Source organism: Phalangium opilio, unplaced genomic scaffold, assembly GCF_054372755.1.
Source record: "Phalangium opilio isolate 3A_F unplaced genomic scaffold, DU_Popi_V2 ptg000031l_1, whole genome shotgun sequence".
Taxonomy (NCBI): Eukaryota; Metazoa; Arthropoda; class Arachnida; order Opiliones; family Phalangiidae; genus Phalangium; species Phalangium opilio.
The window spans coordinates 7,209,896-7,230,386 of record NW_028324158.1 but is presented as its reverse complement, the minus strand read 5'-3'; the positions used below and the strand labels follow the sequence as shown (position 1 = coordinate 7,230,386).

At 37.0% G+C, this 20,491-nt stretch overlaps 2 protein-coding genes across 3 annotated transcripts; one reads left to right on the top strand and one right to left on the bottom strand.

The window, feature by feature from the left end:
• The first annotated feature begins 350 nt into the window (after positions 1-350).
• On the top strand, positions 351-4,052 carry pn (exopolyphosphatase prune). The gene is made up of 8 exons (XM_089869883.1): positions 351-505; positions 586-861; positions 922-1,058; positions 1,638-1,756; positions 1,847-2,002; positions 2,981-3,075; positions 3,618-3,758; positions 3,827-4,052. Exons 1-8 carry the CDS (start codon positions 464-466, stop codon positions 3,980-3,982), a joined length of 1,122 nt encoding a protein of 373 aa, XP_089726009.1. The 5' UTR covers positions 351-463; the 3' UTR covers positions 3,983-4,052.
• Positions 4,053-4,072: 20 nt separating this feature from the next.
• Positions 4,073-20,339, bottom strand: LOC149690352 (uncharacterized). Of its 2 annotated transcripts, XM_089869881.1 has the most exons (10): positions 19,231-20,339; positions 18,528-18,762; positions 13,601-13,664; positions 12,444-13,460; positions 10,783-11,001; positions 9,564-9,722; positions 9,161-9,482; positions 7,704-7,802; positions 7,443-7,502; positions 4,073-6,159 (listed from the first exon to the last, which is right to left on the bottom strand). In XM_089869881.1, the coding sequence occupies exons 1-9, from the start codon at positions 19,308-19,310 to the stop codon at positions 7,475-7,477; spliced, it is 2,223 nt and encodes a 740-aa protein (XP_089726007.1). In that variant the 5' UTR covers positions 19,311-20,339; the 3' UTR covers positions 4,073-6,159; positions 7,443-7,474. The 2 variants fall into 2 exon arrangements, with proteins under 2 accessions (XP_089726007.1, XP_089726006.1); XM_089869880.1 differs by lacking the exon at positions 7,443-7,502 and having other exon boundaries at positions 19,231-20,336.
• Between the last annotated feature and the right edge of the window lie 152 nt (positions 20,340-20,491).

Sequence of the window (20,491 nt, the reverse complement as noted above, 5' to 3'; positions counted from 1 at the left end):
TTTAGAACCGGTTAACATTCAAACGTCTCTTGAAGTCTGACAGAAGTGTCAAAAGTGCACTAATGAGTGTCTTGTGAAAGAAATAAAAACCAGAAAGGGTTTTAATCATATTTGTTTTAGGCGTGAAAAAAACCGCGAAGCACTTTTAAATTAAATAAAATAAAATAAACCAATGTCCTATGAAATTACTGTTTTTAAATTAATTTAAACTAGTCTTATGGAATGGAAACTGAAAGCGCGGCTTGTAAAAAAACGCGGGGTTTCAAATGTGAAATCACGATGGAGATTGGACAGATTCATGCGGTAGCGCCGTCTACCGGGAAAAGTTTCAACTTAGTGGCGTCTGCTAAGGAAAAAAGCTAATGACCTTTTCTGACCTATTAGGCCTAGTGTCACTGTCACGTGCGTTTGTTTTGACAGAAGCTTTACATTTAACGCGGTTTTTTTAAATTAACCGAAAAGAATGAATTTGAAAGCATTTTTAACCAAGTGTAGAAGTTTTTTGGTAAGTAACCTTTTTTCTAGGGTTGCAAATAGATAATTTGGTTGCAATAATATAATAAGGATAATCTAATTTATTATTAGATTAATAGCATTGGAGAGAAACCACTAACTCAGCCCAAAATTCATCTAGTTTTGGGAAATGAGGCCTGCGATTTAGATTCTGTGGTTTCCGCTGTAGTTTACGCTTATTTTCTCAACTCTGTTAATTTCAAAACATCAAATATAGAAAACACATTTTTACCAATATTAAATACTAAACATAAAAGCCTTCAAAATAAGGGTGAAATTACTTATGCCTTTAAAAATATTAATATAGAACCTTCTAACCTAATTTGCATAGATGAAATCGATTTTCAGGTATCTATTTTTTAGGCCTAAATTAGATAATTTAATTAAAAATAATTAAAATTTTGATAGAAAATTAAACAGAATGGGAAATTAGTGGTAACGTTAGTTGACCACAATGTTTTGGCTACTCAGAATAAATTCCTAACTGATGACGTTGTAGAAATTATTGACCACCATAAGAATGAAATGGGAAACATGTATAAGAGGTAGAAAATGTGTTTTAAAAGACTGGCAATTTTGAACACTGTGTTCACATGTGCCTTTTCTAAAACACGAGTTTAAAGGGGTTGGCCGGAGCTGTTGGGGTGAGGGGGGGGTCAAACTTTTAGTTAGCGTATAGAGTGCTGTCAGAAGCGCCGGTGTGACGTCACCCATGCTGGTTTCCCAATTAGAAAAAACGGTAACTGTCATGGCCGCCGATTGCTTAAGGCAGACTCGTGACGTATAACCTTGGATCTGACGTCACAACTGACAGCACTCTATTGCTTACCCGCCCACCGCGACGGTGGCGCCATTCCTTATGGCCAAAGAGCTGGGTGTTTTCCCCCTGAACTAAGGGCGGTCTCCCCCCGCCCCAACAGCGCCGGTGAGCCCCTTTAATAGAGTGCTGTCAGAAGCGCCGGTGTGACGTCACCCATGCTGTTTTCCCATAAAGAAAAAACGGTAACTGTCATGGCCGCCCATTGCTAAAGGCAGACTCGTGACGTTTAACCTTGGATCTGACGTCACAACTGACAGCACTCTATTAAAAGAAGGAGATTCACAAGAGTTTTACGTACATTTAGCTTAACTCGAACTGTAATTGAACCAGTTGGTTCCTGTACAACTTTAATAGCAGATGAAATTATTTCAAAAGAACCTAATATAATTAACGAATCTAAAGAAATTGCAACATTACTCTATGGTAATGATATAAATTCCAGGGCATCTCTGAGTCTGTAGCTTGAAAATTAATTTAAATTAAAACATCCGAAATTACTCATATAACAAACAGAAACAATTCTATTGGATACCAACAACTTATCAGAAGTTACTAAAAAGGCTACGGAGAAAGATATATTAATGGTTAAAAAGTTAGAGGATGTTTTGGGAAATTCTAATAGACAGGGTGTTTACGACGCTATTCTTAAAGCAAGAATGGATGTATCTGGTACTATAACCATGGATAAAGAATGCGCGTGAGGTTGAATTTTGTTTTCACTCTACAGGATAGGCAACTCCCTATCTCGAGCTACAGCTTATTCTGTATATACTCTGTTACAACATCGGTTGTCAGCACGCGCAAAGCTAGGTCTCTATGTAATCTAGCCTTGCGCGTGCTGACAAGAGACAAAAAACTTCAGGATATTTTAAACGATTTTAAATCCTGAAGATCCTGAAGTTTTTTGTCTCTTGTCAGCACGCGCAAAGCTAGATTACATAGAGACCTAGCTTTGAGCGTGCTGACAACCGATGTTGTAACAGAGTATATACAGAATAAGCTGTCGTTCGAGATAGGGAGTTGCCGATCCTATAGCGTGAAAACAAATTTCCGCACGCGCATTCTTTATCCATGCTATAACAATCCCTGAAATCTTTAATAGGGACTTGGCAGTAGTACGTCATGCAACGTCACGCTACCTTCCACTAGTGCTAAAAACATACCAGGAGGAGGGGCTTATAGAGTAGTGTCGGTAGAGAGGGGAGTAGACTGTTTATCCCTCCCTCTAGGCGCGCATTTGTAAGAGGGGATACTGTACGCGCCTGGTAGGGGGGATGACACTGAGCTAGAGCTAGATGTCAGTTCTACGTATGCAAACGTCATACCCTTCTATCTCTTAGCTAAGTGTCATCCCCCTACCAGGCGCGTACAGTATCCCCTCTTACAAAAGCGCGCCTAGAGGGAGGGATACACAGTCTACTCCCCCCTCTACCGACACTACTCTATGGTATGACGTAATTGACGTTTGCATAGTAGAACTGACATTACTCTATATAGCTTTCATTCTCAAAAAAAAAAAAACATACCATAATGGCGCCGGGGGGGGGGGGGGGTGGCGGAGTTAAGCCCCAATTGCCGAGTCCCTATTACCATTACCCATCCTGAACGTTGAAAAAATTGATAATATATTAAATACACAACACAAAGGCCTTTCCTTTGGGGACTTACTGGAGCAAGACTTGAAGGTTGTCTCCGAAAACGGAAAATCTGTTGCAATTCCAACAGTACTTAGTTCATTGAAGGTTTGCCTACTTAGATCATACTCAGGGAGCCCACCCTTAAATTTAAATTCCTTATAGGAAAAATAGGAATTTTATTCCGGAATTATAGGATTTTATAGGAGAAAAAATCATGTGTTTTTATAGGAAAATATAGGACTAAAAATGCAGCTCTAATATAATACAATTTTGGGCCTTAAACTATGTAGAAAAATGCCAAAAAATATAAAAAATAACAAATTGGATTTTACTTTGAAAACTCAGAAGAACTTAATTAAAATATAACATAATATAATATATAAAAAATCCTAAGCGAGCTCCACAATTTCGGTGTCTATTCAAATGTGATCTCGATAAAAAAAAAAAAGCTAAATTTTGATAAATTTGATGTTAAACTATACGAAAACTTCGACTAAGTCAAAAATATAGGATATTTAGGACCTTTCATGAAATTATAGGATAATATAGGACATGTTCAAAAATATAGGAATCATAGGACCGGTGGGCTCCCTGCATACTTGGTTTTCAGTGTTTGTTTTTTTTAATTTGTTTGTATAATTTGGTAGAATGTGGTAAATTTGAAGCAAGAAATGGAGAAATTCAACAGGGAAAATAACCATGACGCAATAGTTGTCATGGGTGTTGTTGTGACGGATTGCAGTGTGTCACGTGAATTGGCAATTTACACTGATGAAAAGTTATTAAAAGTAATTGCGGGTGCCCAGAAAAATGATTAAAATTTAAAAATAACAATTACTTCATTACTTCTTCACAGGAAATTGAATCTGCCCTAACAAATGCGGAAAACGGTGTCTTGAAATTAAAACCAACAACGAGAGAACCTAATTTTGTTCTTTATGTGCAAGAAAACTCGCAACTTTCGCGTAAATTCATCCTCCCAATTATAAGAGAATATTTAAAAAGCAATTAATTAGATTTAACTATAACCAATTGTAATTAATTAATATTTAAGCCTAAATAAACCCAATATTAATTTGAAATATCGGCTGAATCTATGCTATGGTGTCTTGTGGCGTCGTCCTTTTTTAATACAATTAAACGGTTAATTACAATATTTACACCAGAAACAAAAACAAAAGAACATTTTTTCGAAAATTAAAACTGTTATAATTATAAACAAGTCAATATTATTAACTAAACATAGTAAACGCTATCCGTAATTAATATAATAGTTAATACATATAAAAATTATTTTTCTTAAATTAAATCACTAAAAGTATCATCCACCTTCATCAACCCGATATTAGTGAATGTATTTTAATTTTATTTTTAAGTAATCGAACCTTACTAATACTCCTTTTGTACTGAGAATAAATTATAATAGGGACGTTTTCGATAATTTGTTTTCACTGGGCCTATTTTGAAAGCAATGAGAGTTCTTTTGATATGCACATAAATCGGCAATAAGGAAGTTTTTTAATAACTTGAGTTTCTTGCAGAATTTCGACAATTTTTTATTCTGACAGAATATCGACAATCTTTCATTCTGGCAGAATTTCGGCAATGTTTCATTCTGGCAGAATTTCGGCAATGTTTCATTCTGGCAGAATTTCGGCAATGTTTCATTCTGGCAGAATTTCGGCAATGTTTCATTCTGGCAGAATTTCGGCAATGTTTTATTCTGGCAGAATTTCGGCAATGTTTCATTCTGGCAGAATTTCGGCAATGTTTCATTCTGGCAGAATTTCGGCAATGTTTCATTCTGGCAGAATTTCGGCAATTTTTCATTCTGGCAGAATTTCGGCAATGTTTTATTCTCTTTAGAATTTCGGCAATGTTTTATTCTCTTTAGAATTTCGACAATGTTTTATTCTCTTGAGAATTTCGACAATGTTTTATTCTCTTGAGAATTTCGACAATGTTTTATTCTCTTGAGAATTTCGACAATGTTTTATTCTCTTGAGAATTTCGACAATGTTTTATTCTCTTGAGAATTTCGACAATGTTTTATTCTCTTCAAAATTTCGACAATGTTTTATTCTCTTGAGAATTTCGACAATGTTTTATTCTCTTCAAAATTTCGGCAATGTTTTATTCTGGCAGAATTTCGACAATGTTTTATTCTGCCAGAATTTCGACAATCTTTTATTCTGCCAGAATTTCGACAATCTTTTATTCTGCCAGAATTTCGACAATGTTTTATCCTGCCAGAATTTCGACAATGTTTTATCCTGCCAGAATTTCGTCAATCTTTTATTCTGCCAGAATTTCGACAATCTTTTATTCTGCCAGAATTTCGACCATCTTTTATTCTGCCAGAATTTCGACAATGTTTCATTCTGCCAGAATTTCGACGGTATTTTATTCTCTTGAGAATTTCGACAATGTTTTATTCTGCCAGAATTTCGTCCATATTTTATTCTGCCAGAATTTTGACGATATTTTATTCTGCCAGAATTTCATCCATATTTTATTCTGCCAAAATTTTGACGATATTTTATTTAAATAAAACTGTTTATAAAGAAAATTAAAGCGTTTTACTCAATTTGTCTGACAAAAAAATGCCTTAACAACAACTGAACAAATAATAAAATGAAAGTTTTCGCAAATAATTTAATTTTCAATACAGAAGACCAATTTTGTCAAAATATATTGCATCAAAAGAAGTCAAGTGAAAACAGGTAATATACAATATTAATTTAATTTATTAAATAATTAAAGGGACATTGAAGCTACTCTATCTATCCAGTGTGTGTGTGGCCCTTACCTTTAAAATTGTATCTTCTTTTTCGGGTTACGATTTGATATTTTATAATTTCTTTGGGCTTATTTATAGTTAATTATTATTTTTCTCTTCTTTTAAAAAAGATTTAGTTTTCGACTACATTTCCTTCTACGTTATATTTACTTTATATAAATTTGGTTTTGGTATACACCTCTTTGTTTCCGTGGTAAAATCTAAAATATTACTTATAGTGCCATAATTTTGGGGGGCATTATTTTTCTTACGTTTATGTTTATGTTTATCTTTTGGTTAAGGTTTAGGAAAGACTGCGAAGACAATTTTGGTTATTACATTTTTTTCACGTTTTTTTTCTTTGTTTAAGCTCTTTCTTCTTTATTGATATCATTAATTTAAATTCCAGCCTAAACAAAGATATTCGTATCATTTATTAATTGCTTTAACAGATTTGGCAACTTAGAACAAAATGGCCGCAGTCAGCGCGACAACATGAGTTTTGTTGTCACATAAGGTCACAAAATGGCCGCAGTCAGCGCGACAACATGAGTTTTGTTGTCACATAAGGTCACAAAATGGCCGCAGTCAGCGCGACAACATGAGTTTTGTCACATAAGGTCACAAGAAAACTGGTAGCCATTTTGTTGTCAGTTGCCATGACCTTTATTGTGTCACATATCGTGAAAAATTATATTTTTTTACGTGCTATTAGGTCACAAATGCGAATTGACGGACATTAAAAGAAATTAAAGAAACTGACTTAAAAACATACACTAGAAACATAACACAGGGTTCATACAACTTTTGAAAAACAAATTTCCCTGAGATTTATGGGAGGTGGTTTTTCCCCCATATACTTCCCTGAATTTTCCAGGTTTTTCCCGTATATGGAGTATCCTATGGAGCAAATTTTAACGAAGGAGGGGGGGGGATAAACTGGACTATTACATACTCAAAGGACATCCCCGTATCTCTAATATAACCAGAGTTATGAGCCTCCAAAGTATAGTGTAATGTTAATCCTATGGAGAGTGGTATGTTTACGGACATTTTGCTTAATTACTCGGCCCCTGTTTGTCGTAGCCCTATGTTTTTAGTATGGTTGGATGGGGGATAAATTGGACTATAACATACTCAATGGACATCCCTGTATCCCTAATAGAACCAGAGTTATGAGCCTCCAAAGTATAGTGTAATGTTAATCCTATGGAGGGTGGTATGTTTACGGACATTTTCCTTAATTACTCGGCCCCTGTTTGACACAAATTTCCCTGATTTCCCTGAATTTTACTAAAAATTCGAAATTTCCCTGAGTTTTTTTGTCAACTATTTATTTCCCTGATTTTTCCAGGTTTGTATGAACCCTGATAACAGCATACTTCTGACGTCACAAAGTGATAATAAAGTGTAAGTTTTTTCCAGAAAAACGAAAATCATCGCAGTTTTCACTAAATTTCAAGGAAACTCAATGTCCTACTTTCCCAATTACAATTTTTCACGATATTAATTAACCCTTATCACATAAGCATTCAAATCGGAACACAGTGTCTATCACTGAACCAATGCCAAGCTTAAATTTCATGCAAACACTTTGCAAGTGCCTATAAACTACTTATTAATGCGCAAAAGCAAAAGCTACAAAAATTGAAGCAAACCCGTTCCGTACCTTTAACCATTTAAATATATTTACCTTGTAAACCTTATATATATTTTTAACTTTATTTACAACTCTGGTAAATTTTCTTCATACCTTGCAGCACAAGGGAGGACACAAACAAATTGATTTATGGGATATTAGTTACGTCACTTAACATATGGTGTAAAGTATAAACGTAAAACTTAACACAAAAGTTATTACCCATCACCCTTTGTTAGTTACTTCACAACGTAAAAAAAAACCCCCAAAAAAACCAAATGGGTTTTAATTTATCGAAAATGTAATGCAACTCACTGCTTAACTTTATCCGGAATACAGACATGATCCATGGGAATCAGATCGGATAATTCTTTCAAGGTCGATACAAACTTTAACTTCCGACTAAACTTGGAGCTGACCAAGAAAAAATTCGTTTTAAATTAATTGTAATTAAAAAAGAACTTCGTAATTAATTTTTAAACACTTTAATACAACTCTTAAACGAGTTGATGACGTCGTACATCTTACCAAGAAGTGATATCTAGTTTATAAGGGAGAAGGTATAAATTCGCCACATTTCTAGCTTTATCTTAGAGACGAGTCGGGCCCCCGATTTAATCAGGCTTTTTCGACCCGACTCGACCCGAACCCGATTCGGGTCGGGTCGGGCAAAATTAATTTCAAAATTTTCCGGGTCGGGTCGGGTTTTTATTTTAATTTTTTTTCCGGGTCGGGTCGGGCAAAATTAATTTCAAAATTTTCCGGGTCGGGTCGGGTTTTTATTTTAATTTTTTTTTCCGGGTCGGGTCGGGCAAAATTAATTTCAAAATTTTCCGGGTCGGGTCGGCTTTTTATTTTAATTTTTTTTCCGGGTCGGGTCGGGCAAAATTAATTTCAAAATTTTCCGGGTCGGGTCGGCTTTTTATTTTAATTTTTTTTTCCGGGTCGGGTCGGCTTTTTATTTTAATTTTTTTTTCCGGGTCGGGTCGGGTTTTTATTTTAATTTTTTTTTTCCGGGTCGGGTCGGGTTTTTATTTTAATTTTTTTTTTCGGGTCGGGTCGGGCCGGGTTAAGTTTATAATTTTAAAGTTGGACTCGGGCCGGGTCGGGTCGAAAAGAAAGTCGACCCGACTCGTCGCTACACCTAACTAGAGACGAGTCGGGGCCCCAATTTAATCGGGCTTTTTCGACCCGACCCGAAACGGGTTCGGGTCGGGTCGGGCAAAATTAATTTCAAAATTTTCCGGGTCGGGTCGGGTTTTTATTTTAATTTTTTATTTTCGGGTCGGGTCGGGCTAAGTTTATAATTTTAAAGTTGGACTCGGGCCGGGTCGGGTTAAGTTTATAATTTTAAAGTTGGACTCGGGCCGGGTCGGGTTAAGTTTATAATTTTAAAGTTGGACTCGGGTCGGGTCGGGCTAAGTTTATAATTTTAAAGTTGGACTCGGGCCGGGCCGGGTCAGGTCGAAAAGAAAGTCGACCCGACTCGTCTCTACTTATCTCCAGTCCAAACGTATAGTAGGTCCGGAGCTAATCCCCGCCTCTAAATTACAACCAGCATCTCATTGGTTCTTGAAAACTCACGTCAGCGCGACGCGAATGACGAAAATTACAGTCATATTTTCCGACTGAGGAGAGGCTGCGAAATAGCCCGGCCTCCTTTTACCTCCCCCCTTGTATTTTGAAAGGGGGACTGCATGACTATGGCGCGCGAATACTTAGGCATCTTATACCTTCTCCCTAATAAACTAGATATCGCTTCTTGATCTTACCTTATAAAGGGTTTCGTCATAATCACAATAGTTTTAAGCCAAAACGTCGGATGCACGAGATAAAGCCCTTTTAAATTTTTCCTGAGTCTTCGATCAATCATTTGGTAGCATCGCTTCAACCAACCAAAAGTGGGCATATTATTCCTGTCAGTAGCGCCATGGAGGTAGACTAAGATATAATCCTCAGCGACTAGTTGTTCTAAAGTGGTTAAAACGTAGAAAAATAAGTTATCCATGACGTAGTCATAGTCTCGTCGGCTATGATCAGGCAGGTAACAGGCGCTAAAAACAATGATGGCGTGACGATTGGGACCAAAATAACCTAAAGATAGATTGGATAAAAACAAATTTAGACAACTGTCAAAGTTGAAAGTTGAATTGACGGGCGGAAATGAAGGCTAACCTCCGTGAGATAAGACTTTTTTGTAAGGTTCTATGACTTTCATATCAATTTTCTGTTCAATTCCGCCAACAAGGCAAGTTTTCCAACTTCTTTCTTCTTGTAACTCTTCGACCGCGGATAACTCTGGGATGGCTTCACTCATTGTGGTGATACCGAACTCTAAAGGATAAACTCAAGAGTTAGCCATTCCATCTTGATATCACTAACAATGATTACTAAAATTGTACGTTACAACAACACTAAAATACTACGCCGTCAGCCTGATACAATACACAATACTGCACTACGCCATCGGCCCGACGCAATACACAAAACTGAACTACGCCATCGGCCCGACGCAATACACAAAACTGAACTACGCCATCGGCCCGACGCAATACACAAAACTGAACTACGCCATCGGCCCGACACAATACACAAAACTGAACTACGCCGTCAGCCAAATACAATAAACAATACTACACTACGCCCTCAGCCCGATACAACACACAACAATACTACACCACACTATAAGCCCGATACAATACACAACAATACTACACCACACTATAAGCCCGATACAATACACAACAATACTACACCACACTATAAGCCCGATACAACACACAACAATACTACACCACACTATAAGCCCGATACAACACACAACAATACTACACCACACTATAAGCCCGATACAACACACAACAATACTACACCACACTATAAGCCCGATACAACACACAACAATACTACACCACACTATAAGCCCGATACAACACACAACAATACTACACCACACTATAAGCCCGATACAACACACAACAATACTACACCACACTATAAGCCCGATACAACACACAACAATACTACACCACACTATAAGCCCGATACAACACACAACAATACTACACCACACTATAAGCCCGATACAACACACAACAATACTACACCACACTGTAAGCCCAATACAATATACAGTACTAAACTGTCAGCCCAACACAATACTACACTATAAGCCCAATTATATAGCGCTGTTGCTACTCGCATAGCGTGGTACCATTAGTTGGGTAAACAAGTATTATGACCGATATTGTGTAGCAATAATAGTTAGGCAAACAACTATTATAACTCTCATTATTGTGCTATTACAAAGGTAGTAGTGCTTAAACCATACACCAAGTACAATCAACTAACCCAACATACATTTAAGACTGAAGTAATTAAATTCATATCTTACTATCAAAAACCGAATCATCTACATCTTCAGGCGTATCAATATCTTCGGGTGTCACCAGATCGTCAATAGGCGACAAGACATCGACATCGCTTTTATTGCTAATAGAAGATAAGCTCTTTTGATCATCGTCTTTATCCTGGGACGTTGTATTGAGTATATCTGTATTGACTCGAATTTTCCTTTTAAGGGTACCATTACTGGCTAATGTTTCTGGACGTTCTAAAAGCCAAAGATAAAAATGGACACACAAAACAGTGAAAAATCGCGCAATGACTTCTAATAAAAAACCGAGGGGGTAGACACTTGAGAACTCAGATGTACAATATGTCTTGAACTCAATGCACTGTCAAAGCTGAACTCTTGAGTTCCGAAGGCTTTGAACTCAATGCACTGTCAAAGCTGAATTGTGAGTTCCGAAGGCTTTGAACTCAATGCACTGTCAAAGCTGAACTCTGAGTTCCGGAGGCTTTGAACTCAATGCACTGTCAAAGCTGAACTCTGAGTTCCGAAGGCTTTGAACTCAATGCACTGTCAAAGCTGAACTCTGAGTTCCGAAGGCTTTGAACTCAATGCACTGTCAAAGCTGAATTGTGAGTTCCGAAGGCTTTGAACTCAATGCACTGTCAAAGCTGAACTCTGAGTTCCGAAGGCTTTGAACTCAATGCACTGTCAAAGCTGAACTCTGAGTTTCGAAGGCTTTGAACTCAATGCACTGTCAAAGCTGAACTCTGAGTTTCGAAGGCTTTGAACTCAATGCACTGTCAAAGCTGAACTCTGAGTTTCGAAGGCTTTGAACTCAATGCACTGTCAAAGCTGAACTCTTGAGTTTCGAAGGCTTTGAACTCAATGCACTGTCAAAGCTGAACTCTTGAGTTCCGAAGGCTTTGAACTCAATGCACTGTCAAAGCTGAACTCTGAGTTCCGAAGGCTTTGAACTCAATGCACTGTCAAAGCTGAACTCTTGAGTTCCGAAGGCTTTGAACTCAATGCACTGTCAAAGCTGAACTCTGAGTTCCGAAGGCTTTGAACTCAATGCACTGTCAAAGCTGAACTCTTGAGTTCCGAAGGCTTTGAACTCAATGCACTGTCAAAGCTGTACTCTGAGTTCCGAAGGCTTTGAACTCAATGCACTGTCAAAGCTGTATTGTGAGTTCCGAAGGCTTTGAACTCAATGCACTGTCAAAGCTGAACTCTTGAGTTCCGAAGGCTTTGAACTCAATGCACTGTCAAAGCTGAACTCTGAGTTCCGAAGGCTTTGAACTCAATGCACTGTCAAAGCTGAACTCTTGAGTTCCGAAGGCTTTGAACTCAATGCACTGTCAAAGCTGAACTCTTTTGAACTCAGGTGTACACAGAGATCCAAAGTGTCTACCCCCTCGTAAAAAACGTGCAGGAATTAGCAAACTGAACTCGGGATTGTTAGTCAGTAAATGAAAACATAAAATATTAGTAGCGAGCAAAAATCGCAGCGGGTTTGAAACTCATTTTCCAGGTGTTTAATCGGACAAAGCATTTATTTAAGTCGGGTTAATTAATAATCGTTAAGATGGTTGGTTATATGAATGAAGAGATGGTTGGTTGGTTGATTGATTGCCAGACACCGCAGGAAGGTAGATAGACCATACCGCAACGGTACATCAAGTACATGATTATAAACAAACCTGGTGAGGCGTTACTGATATCTAAACTCGATATATCCGATAAATTCAGGTTTGTTACGTCCAAATCACTTTCACTTTTAACCTCCTCAATTTTCACTTGGACCTCAATAACAGATTGACTAGGAACATCGTTGGAAGTACTGGTTGAAGTACTTTCTTCTTCAACGGAAGTAATGGCTGAAGGAATGTTTTGGTCACTGAGAATATTCGATCCTTTTACATCTTTAACATCATCTGGCGGTGTTTGAGATTGCGTTGATACCAAACTGGTATCGAAGGTGGAATCCATATTGAATGTCGACTCAACTTTGGTCATGGACATTGTAGGGGAAGACTTAGCGATGCTACTAACGTCCTCAAAAATCGTTTTGATGCTTTCGGTTGTTGGCACTGGCTTCTTTCTTCGTATAGAGTTACGTAACGTATTACTGTGACAGTCAAAAACAGCGCGGTATTTGATATCTTCTTGTACGTCAACGATTTGACTTATAGAAGGCCTAATTTTTCGACGACTGTCCCTAACTGAACCACCGCGCGAAAAACCACCAGATATTTCAGCGTGTGCAGCCGAAAAGGCTTCGAACATATCGTCATCGATGTAACCGGAGTATAAGTCCGGGTTAATGACAATTTCCTCGATTTCTAAAGGACTTAGCATGTCTTGGAGTCGTCCGCTAAGAATGTACAGATCTTTAATCTTCTCTTGGTCAAAACAATCCTTGATTTTTCGTAATAAATCAAGATCAGGTATATTTTCGCTGGTTGTGGAATGTACAGATTGTAAGGAAAGAGGTTCGGTCGGAGAGGACTGCGAGAACCTGGGTTGTCCAGTGTTTTTCAATGGACTTATTGGACCCGAATATTCGTTGTGTGAGAATAAATTATCCTGCATATGCGACCATTCGAGAGATTGCGGCTCGGAATAAGACAAGGATACGCATGCACTGTTTACTAGATTGTCGTCAAAATATTCATCGTTGCTGTTGTCATTCCAATTTTGTCTCAAACTGTAAGGTTCTAATAGTGGAGGGAAAAAATTTCGTGCTCAAACAAAATAATAAAAAAATAAAAACCAAAAAATTGCGCCCAAAAATATATAAATCATATAATAAAAGGGTGCCAAAGTGCGTTTAACGATGAGGGTTTTTTAATATCACCTGCAGTTTGATCAATTGAAATGCTGGCATCATCAGCTTCCGAGCTGAAACTGGTTAAAGGATCCTGAAATTTAAATTAAAACAAATTGTAACGGGAAATTTTGGTAGAATAATAGACAGTAAAATTATATTATCTATAATTTGAATAAAATCATAGATTTAAATTAAATTAAACTCGCGTTTACTGAGCGTTCGGACGAAATTTTTATATTGAAAATCCCTGACTTTTCCAGCTTATCCCTGACCATATTTTGCCAATATCCCTGACCATTACACCCGCGTCCACTTCATAATTACACCTGGACCAAATTTAGCATTGCTCGAGGCATGGTTTTATCAAGAAGAGATATCTAGTTTATTAGGGAGAAGGTATAAGATGCCTAAGTATTCGCGCGCCATAGTCCCAGTCCCCCTTTCAAAATACAAGGGGGGACGTAAAAGGAGGCTAGGCTATTTCGCCTCACCTCAGTCGGAAAATAAGTAATTTTCGTCATTCACGTCGCGCTGACGTGAGTTCTCAAGAACCAATGAGATGCTGGTTGTAATTTAGAGGCGGGGATTAACTCCGGACCTACTATACGTTTGAACTGGAGATAAAGCTATAAATGTGGCGAATTTATACCTTCTCCCTCATCAACTAGATATCGCTTCTTGGTTTTATATACCAAACGAAATCCCTGAGCTATCCAGGTTCCGTACAAACCCTGTTACAACAACTTTGGCTCGCCCCAAAATTAAAAATCATATTTTTTAACGACAGTTTTGAGGTTTATGTACGTGGTATGCGCCAAGTTTATCCTTTCAACGGGAAATTGGGCCGTCAAGAGGTCAGTTTTCCCGGAGCCCGCACCTTCTAGGGGGCCCAGCCACCTGTAGGGCTATCTTAATGGGGGCCCACAATTTTGACATTTTCCCTAAAGCCTCTCGACGTCCCTGACGGTTAACCAAAGCTTCACACTATCCGATTTGAAATTCTGACAATCTTACCATAGAATTAACTTCCAAATAAGCATCAACACACTTCAAACAATACTCTATATCATACACTATCCCTTTAAAAACTTCAAATGTTATTATTCTTTTAAATGTAACGGTACAATTAATTCTACAGATAAATACATCTGCTGAAAGCTAGTAATCTTAATTTGTTAAAAAGTCATGGTAGGGGTATATTTAAAAAACGATACCCTTATCTTAGATTATAATTGACAACCGTTAAGTCAATCTATAAGTATAAAACATAATCTACATTCCATAGTCATTCTAAAAAACCCGCTACGTTAAAAAATGGAGCATTGAGAATATTAGAAATTTTAAGACCCAGATTAAAGTAAAAAGATATATTTCAAGGGTTCTTCAGACTAGAGGCAATAGGTTAGTTCTACCAGAAGGGGATAATAGAAGAAGGATGACACTCTGTATCGTCTTAATACTTTAGTTATGTAATTCATGATTCTTCCCAGGCTCACGGCCCCTTTTTGTTTGCTCTCCCGCTCATCAAACTTCAGATGGATAACTATCGCACCGTGGGGTGAATTCTATAACTGTTTGGTACTAAATCCCCAGCAATCAACCCACAAACCTTGATTGTCTTGACGTGGGACAAAAACGCACAAGTGCATGCATGCGCCTTGGCAAATAGTTAAGCGTTAATAGAGTAATGATGAGATTTAACTATTTATCGCGTATTTGAATCGGTTTAGTAACCTTGCTTTAATAAATGTAAAATGATGTTGGGAAGAATCATGTTAAAATTACACCGCCCGCTTTGTGGATGGTACACTTCTCTCGAATAGAAGCATTATATACTTCTGGTTGGTTCTAAGCAAAAAAACGGGTCTAGAAACATAAGCCCGCAGCACGGAGTCATCTCATTTGCATCATTCATTTTTTTCCCCTGCGAGTTTTGATTAAAAAAAACCTTTGAAACAAAACCGAAAACAGGTTTTTTCCTTCATTTCAGCGTATTTTAATTTATCGAGGCTATGGTATACTTTTACTATATTACGTGATGTCATGAGAATGAAGTAGAATTAGGTTAAGTTTAATCAAATGGTTGGTTACCTCGCATTGCATTATTTTTGTTATAAACCTTAACTAGGAACGTTAATTAATTTCAAGGGCATTTTAAACAATACATAATTATATCTACTAAGATAATAGATCAAATCAATGATCAATGAATTTTGATATTAGTTTTCATTCCGGTGCCAAAATTATTAAGTTTGTTAGGCATGTAGAGCCAGAGAGAATTTATAATAGGGAGTGGAAGCTCTTGCCCTTGACAGTGCTAAATACAATGTAGCTCAAACAAGTAGGCTGTTACGCTAAAACTGGCCAGGTAAATTTCCAGTCACATGACTCTCCTTTAAATTTAAAGTTTGCCCTCAATCACTGTCGGTTGTACAATTATCCAATAAGGGTTCGCGATTTCGAGTGCGACTGGCGCCATTTGGAGTTATTTTAAGTCAGACGTTTTCCTTTCCCTAAAAAGGTAGTGCCCATCTCCCCTAGAGGGAGGGGGCACAAAAAATTATACCGGAAATAGACCTGGCCAGTTTTGTTGATCACGTGACTTTTGAGCTACATAATATTCGGATGCCTCAGTTTCTACTCCCTATTCTAAATTCTCTCTGGTAGAGCCGCTTAAGGTTGAAAAACTATCAAGTGTTCGGTAAAATTTCATTATGCCCTTTTTAGGGACACCTACTCTAAACAAGTACGTCACTATCCCAAATTATAGGGGTTTGATAAGTCGAATTAGTCATATCAAACTACAATATTATAATTAAAATATGTCCACATCTACACTTACAAAGTAAACATTTCTGGTCATTGTAATGTAAATTATGAAACTAGACACCAGACATGTTGAAAATAATATCTATTATTGCGTATTCGTTACTAAATCTGAACAATATACGAGAGGAGCTTGACTAATTGTAATTCGTGAGAGGAATATTTTGATTTTAGTATCATAAACTGCCAAGTAATGCTAGGCTATATCCTTTGTTTAGGATGAAATAGAAACACCGACTGGAGATTAGGTAACCGTTTCCAAGTTCATGACCCTAATGTCAATGGTATTATTCTTCCAAAAGTCTTTCATGCGAAAAATGTACAATAAACTATTTTTGAGGAAAATTCCTTGAGAATTTGAGATTATGTAAGATTGCAATACTTCAATAGCCAATTAAAAATACTACACGACTGAAAAACTGCATATCTGCAGGTTTACTAACTTTAAATTAACCTACTATTAAGTTAATTAGCTATAGTGGCGTCGCTGGACCTTTTTTTCTGCGAGGGGGGGGGGCGGCAACAAATTTCGAACTTAGCCCCCTCAAATTAATCTGTAAACCCTACCAAAAATTGGTTTTAGCCCCCCAAAATGTCCTTTGAGTATGTTATGGTCGTATTGGTCCTCTTGCAACCGATACTAAAAATTTGGGGCAGCGTCAAACAGGGGCCCTGTTATTAAGCAAAATGGTCATCAACATACCCTCCATAGGTTTAACATTACACTAAACTTTGGAGGCCTATAACTCTGGTTCTACCTGACATGCGGGGATGTCCTTTGAGTATGTTATAGTCCTATTTCCCCCCCATCCAACGATACTAAAAATTTGGGGTCGCGTCAAACCGGGGCCGAGTTATTAAGCAAAATGATCATCAACATACCCGCCATAGGTTTAACATTACACTAAACTTTGGAGGCTCATAACTCTGGTTCTACCTGACATGAGGGGATGTCCTTTGAGTATGTTATAGTCCTATTTGCCCCCCATCCAACGATACTAAAAACTTGGGGTGCGTCAAACAGGGGCCGAATTTTTAAGCAAAACGGTCATCAACATACCCGCCATAGGATTAACATTACACTAAACTTTGGAGGCTCATAACTCTGGTTCTACCTGACATGCGGGGATGTCCTTTGAGTATGTTATGGTCCAATTTGTCCCCCATCCAACCATACTAAATACTTAGGGCTACGACAAACAGGGGCCGAGTAATTAAGCAAAACGTAAACAAACAAACCCCTCCATAGGAATAGCATTAGACTATACTTTGCAGGCTTGTAACTCTGTTTCTACCAGAGATACAGGGATGTCCTTTGAGTATGTTATGGTCCAATTTGTCCCCCATCCAACGATACTAAAAATTTGGGGTCGCGTCAAACAGTGGCCGAGTTATTAAACAAAATGGTCATCAACATACCCTCCATAGGATTACGATTAACATTACACTAAACTTTGGAGGCTCATAACTCTGGTTCTATTAGAGATAAGAGATATGTCCTTTGAGTATGTTTTAGTTCTATTTGCCCCTTTAGACGAGTGAAGTTCCTTCATGCACAATTGTCTCATGGTCAATAAATTAGGTTCTGTACTCTTAATCAATAAAAGTTTATAATTCTATGTTGACACAATTTTTTGGTATATTTATGAAGATCTACACAACAAATTCCAATGAACCAATTATGCAAAACTTAGTTATTAATTTGATAATTTCTTATAATATCTTTCAAATAGTTTTCCCAGATTAGCCCCCGCCCCTCCTCCCCCAAATTTCAAATCCTAGCGACACTAGGTTAATATTAATGCAAATTAAGACCCTTTCATCAAATTATGGGGTTAATATTTTTTATAAATTTTAAATAATGAACTTCACTGCATTAAATAATGAATATTCTTTATATAGATGTAGGCCTCTCTCTCAATATCCTGTTCTCAAAGACATTTCCCGTCAATGTAGTAGTAGTAGTAGGCAGGAATTTATAAAAGTACTGAATCAATATCAGATGCATACAGGATTATTATTATATATAGACATTCTAAATGGTTCTTTTTTTATTTGTAACCAACCATTAGGGATTCGCGAATAGCCCAAAATTTAATAATATAAAGAATGGGGTATATATATTTACCATGAAGTCTTGAACTCCAGGAATAAGGCGTTTACGAGGTTGAGGACTTTCAGGAAAATCCACAGTTTCGGGTTGATAATTAACTACAGTTTCTGCAGTTGACATTTCAGGAGAATCTTTCTCAGGGTCTCCTCCATTTAGCAGATTACTATGTGTTCCATTATCCCCATTTTTCCTCCACAAGGCTTCATCCTCTTTCTTAACACTACCACCCATGTTTTCTGAACCCTCACTCCTGAATTTAATAAGATTTAAATAAATCATCACTAACCTAAGCATAATAATAATAATAATAACTGAACCCTCACTCCTGAATTTATAAGATTTAAAATCATCACTAAACTAAGCCTAATTTAAAATAATAATATAAAGCTAATTAGCTAGGTTTAAACACAAATTAACCTAATATAAAGCTAATTAGCTAGGTTTAAACACAAATTAACCTAATATAAAGCTAATTAGCTAGGTTTAGACACAAATTAACCTAATATAAAGCTAATTAGCTAGGTTTTAAACACAATTTAACCTAATATAAAGCTAATTAGCTAGGTTTTAAACACAATTTAACCTAATATAAAGCTAATTAGCTAGGTTTAAATAATAATAATAATAACTGAACCCTCACTCCTGAATTTATAAGACTTAAAATCATCACTAAACTAAGCCTAATTTAAAATAATAATAATAATAATAAAACACATACCTCTGAATATCTCCATTTACAAGCTCTTTATCGTCTCCGTTTGCTTTACGTTCACTCTCTAATGAAGGCATTATTTGCATTTGAATGCCAAAACAAAAACTAAACTCAACCTTTCAAAGCAATAATCATTTAGAATTAAATATATTTCCGACTAACGCTAAATTTAATCTCTCTATAGAGTCACTATCGCGAAAAGTGACTCATTAAATTGACTGTAATCAGTTCTATATTTACAGTAAATAATAGATTTTAATTACGGGATTGAGCAAATAAGTTCAGTTACTTCGCAAAGTTCAACACAGACAAACAACTACGTCAATCGTTAAGCCTTTGTCGGTTGTGAATTTGAAATTACTAAGGTAATCTTCTTACAACACTAGTTTGGAATGCCGGCAAGGGTACGTCGTAGGAGGAAAACTTGAATTTCCCAAACGCGTGGGGTAAACATGGGGATTCTATCCTTTCCTTTGGTCGCCTTTATTTTTTTAAGATGACGGAAAAATTAGCGACGTAACCATTCCATTATTTTCTATAAGGGTCAAGCGTTCAATAACAATACTACTACTCTCGCCACGGACAGCGCGAGTGACCACCCAACCGTTCACTACTAACTTATTGTTATTAATGCGACCAACGGACTTCCCACTTTTCTAAAATTCAGCCTATCGTTTCATTAAATGGCTTGAATTCCACTTCCCCCCTTTTGCTTTGCTTTTCACGTAACGCTAAAATCTCTCTATACGAGCTCGACCCTCCCGGGGAAACCGGAACTAAATTTGCATAAAAAAGGGGGAGCGAAAAAAAAATAGTCACGTGTTTCCGGAAAGAAGAATTTCCAAGAAAGTTGCAAGGTTGCTAGAAACAGGTTAAGACACCAAATATGCAAAGCAAAGCATCCGCCAGCCCTTTAGAAGCTTTTACCTTTGTGGAGAATACAAATACAACACGGAAGTTGCGGAACTACATATTTTTAAATTTTGGCGGGGAATATAAACCTTGGCTCTATGAAAATTGCTGCAGTTTACATCATCCAGAGTTCCAGTTTGTTGGCTAGCTGAACTCAAACTTTTGGACGTTGTTTCTTTTAGGCCTAATTACCATATTTTCCTCAAAAATTAATAAACAATAATACCATATCACAAAATGATTATGTCTTACAACATCAGAGTGACTATGAATATTCAACTTGTCTGTCCGATATATTCGATCAATTATATCACTGACATCTCCCCGTATTATACTATTCAAATACCAAAGACTA

Bases quoted from the DNA above. Each gene is read 5' to 3' on its own strand.
- pn (XM_089869883.1), top strand. From the start codon at position 464: ATGAATTTGAAAGCATTTTTAACCAAGTGTAGAAGTTTTTTG. The intron at 862-921 runs GTATCTATTTTT...AAATTTTGATAG, and splicing joins TAGATGAAATCGATTTTCAG to AAAATTAAACAGAATGGGAA. The intron at 3,759-3,826 runs GTAATTGCGGGT...ACTTCTTCACAG, and splicing joins CTGATGAAAAGTTATTAAAA to GAAATTGAATCTGCCCTAAC.
- LOC149690352 (XM_089869880.1), bottom strand. From the start codon at position 19,310: ATGCAAATAATGCCTTCATTAGAGAGTGAACGTAAAGCAAACGGAGAC. The intron at 18,763-19,230 runs GTATGTGTTTTA...TATTAAATTCAG, and splicing joins GTAAATGGAGATATTCAGAG to GAGTGAGGGTTCAGAAAACA. The intron at 11,002-12,443 runs GTTTGTTTATAA...TTTGGCTTTTAG, and splicing joins TATCAGTAACGCCTCACCAG to AACGTCCAGAAACATTAGCC.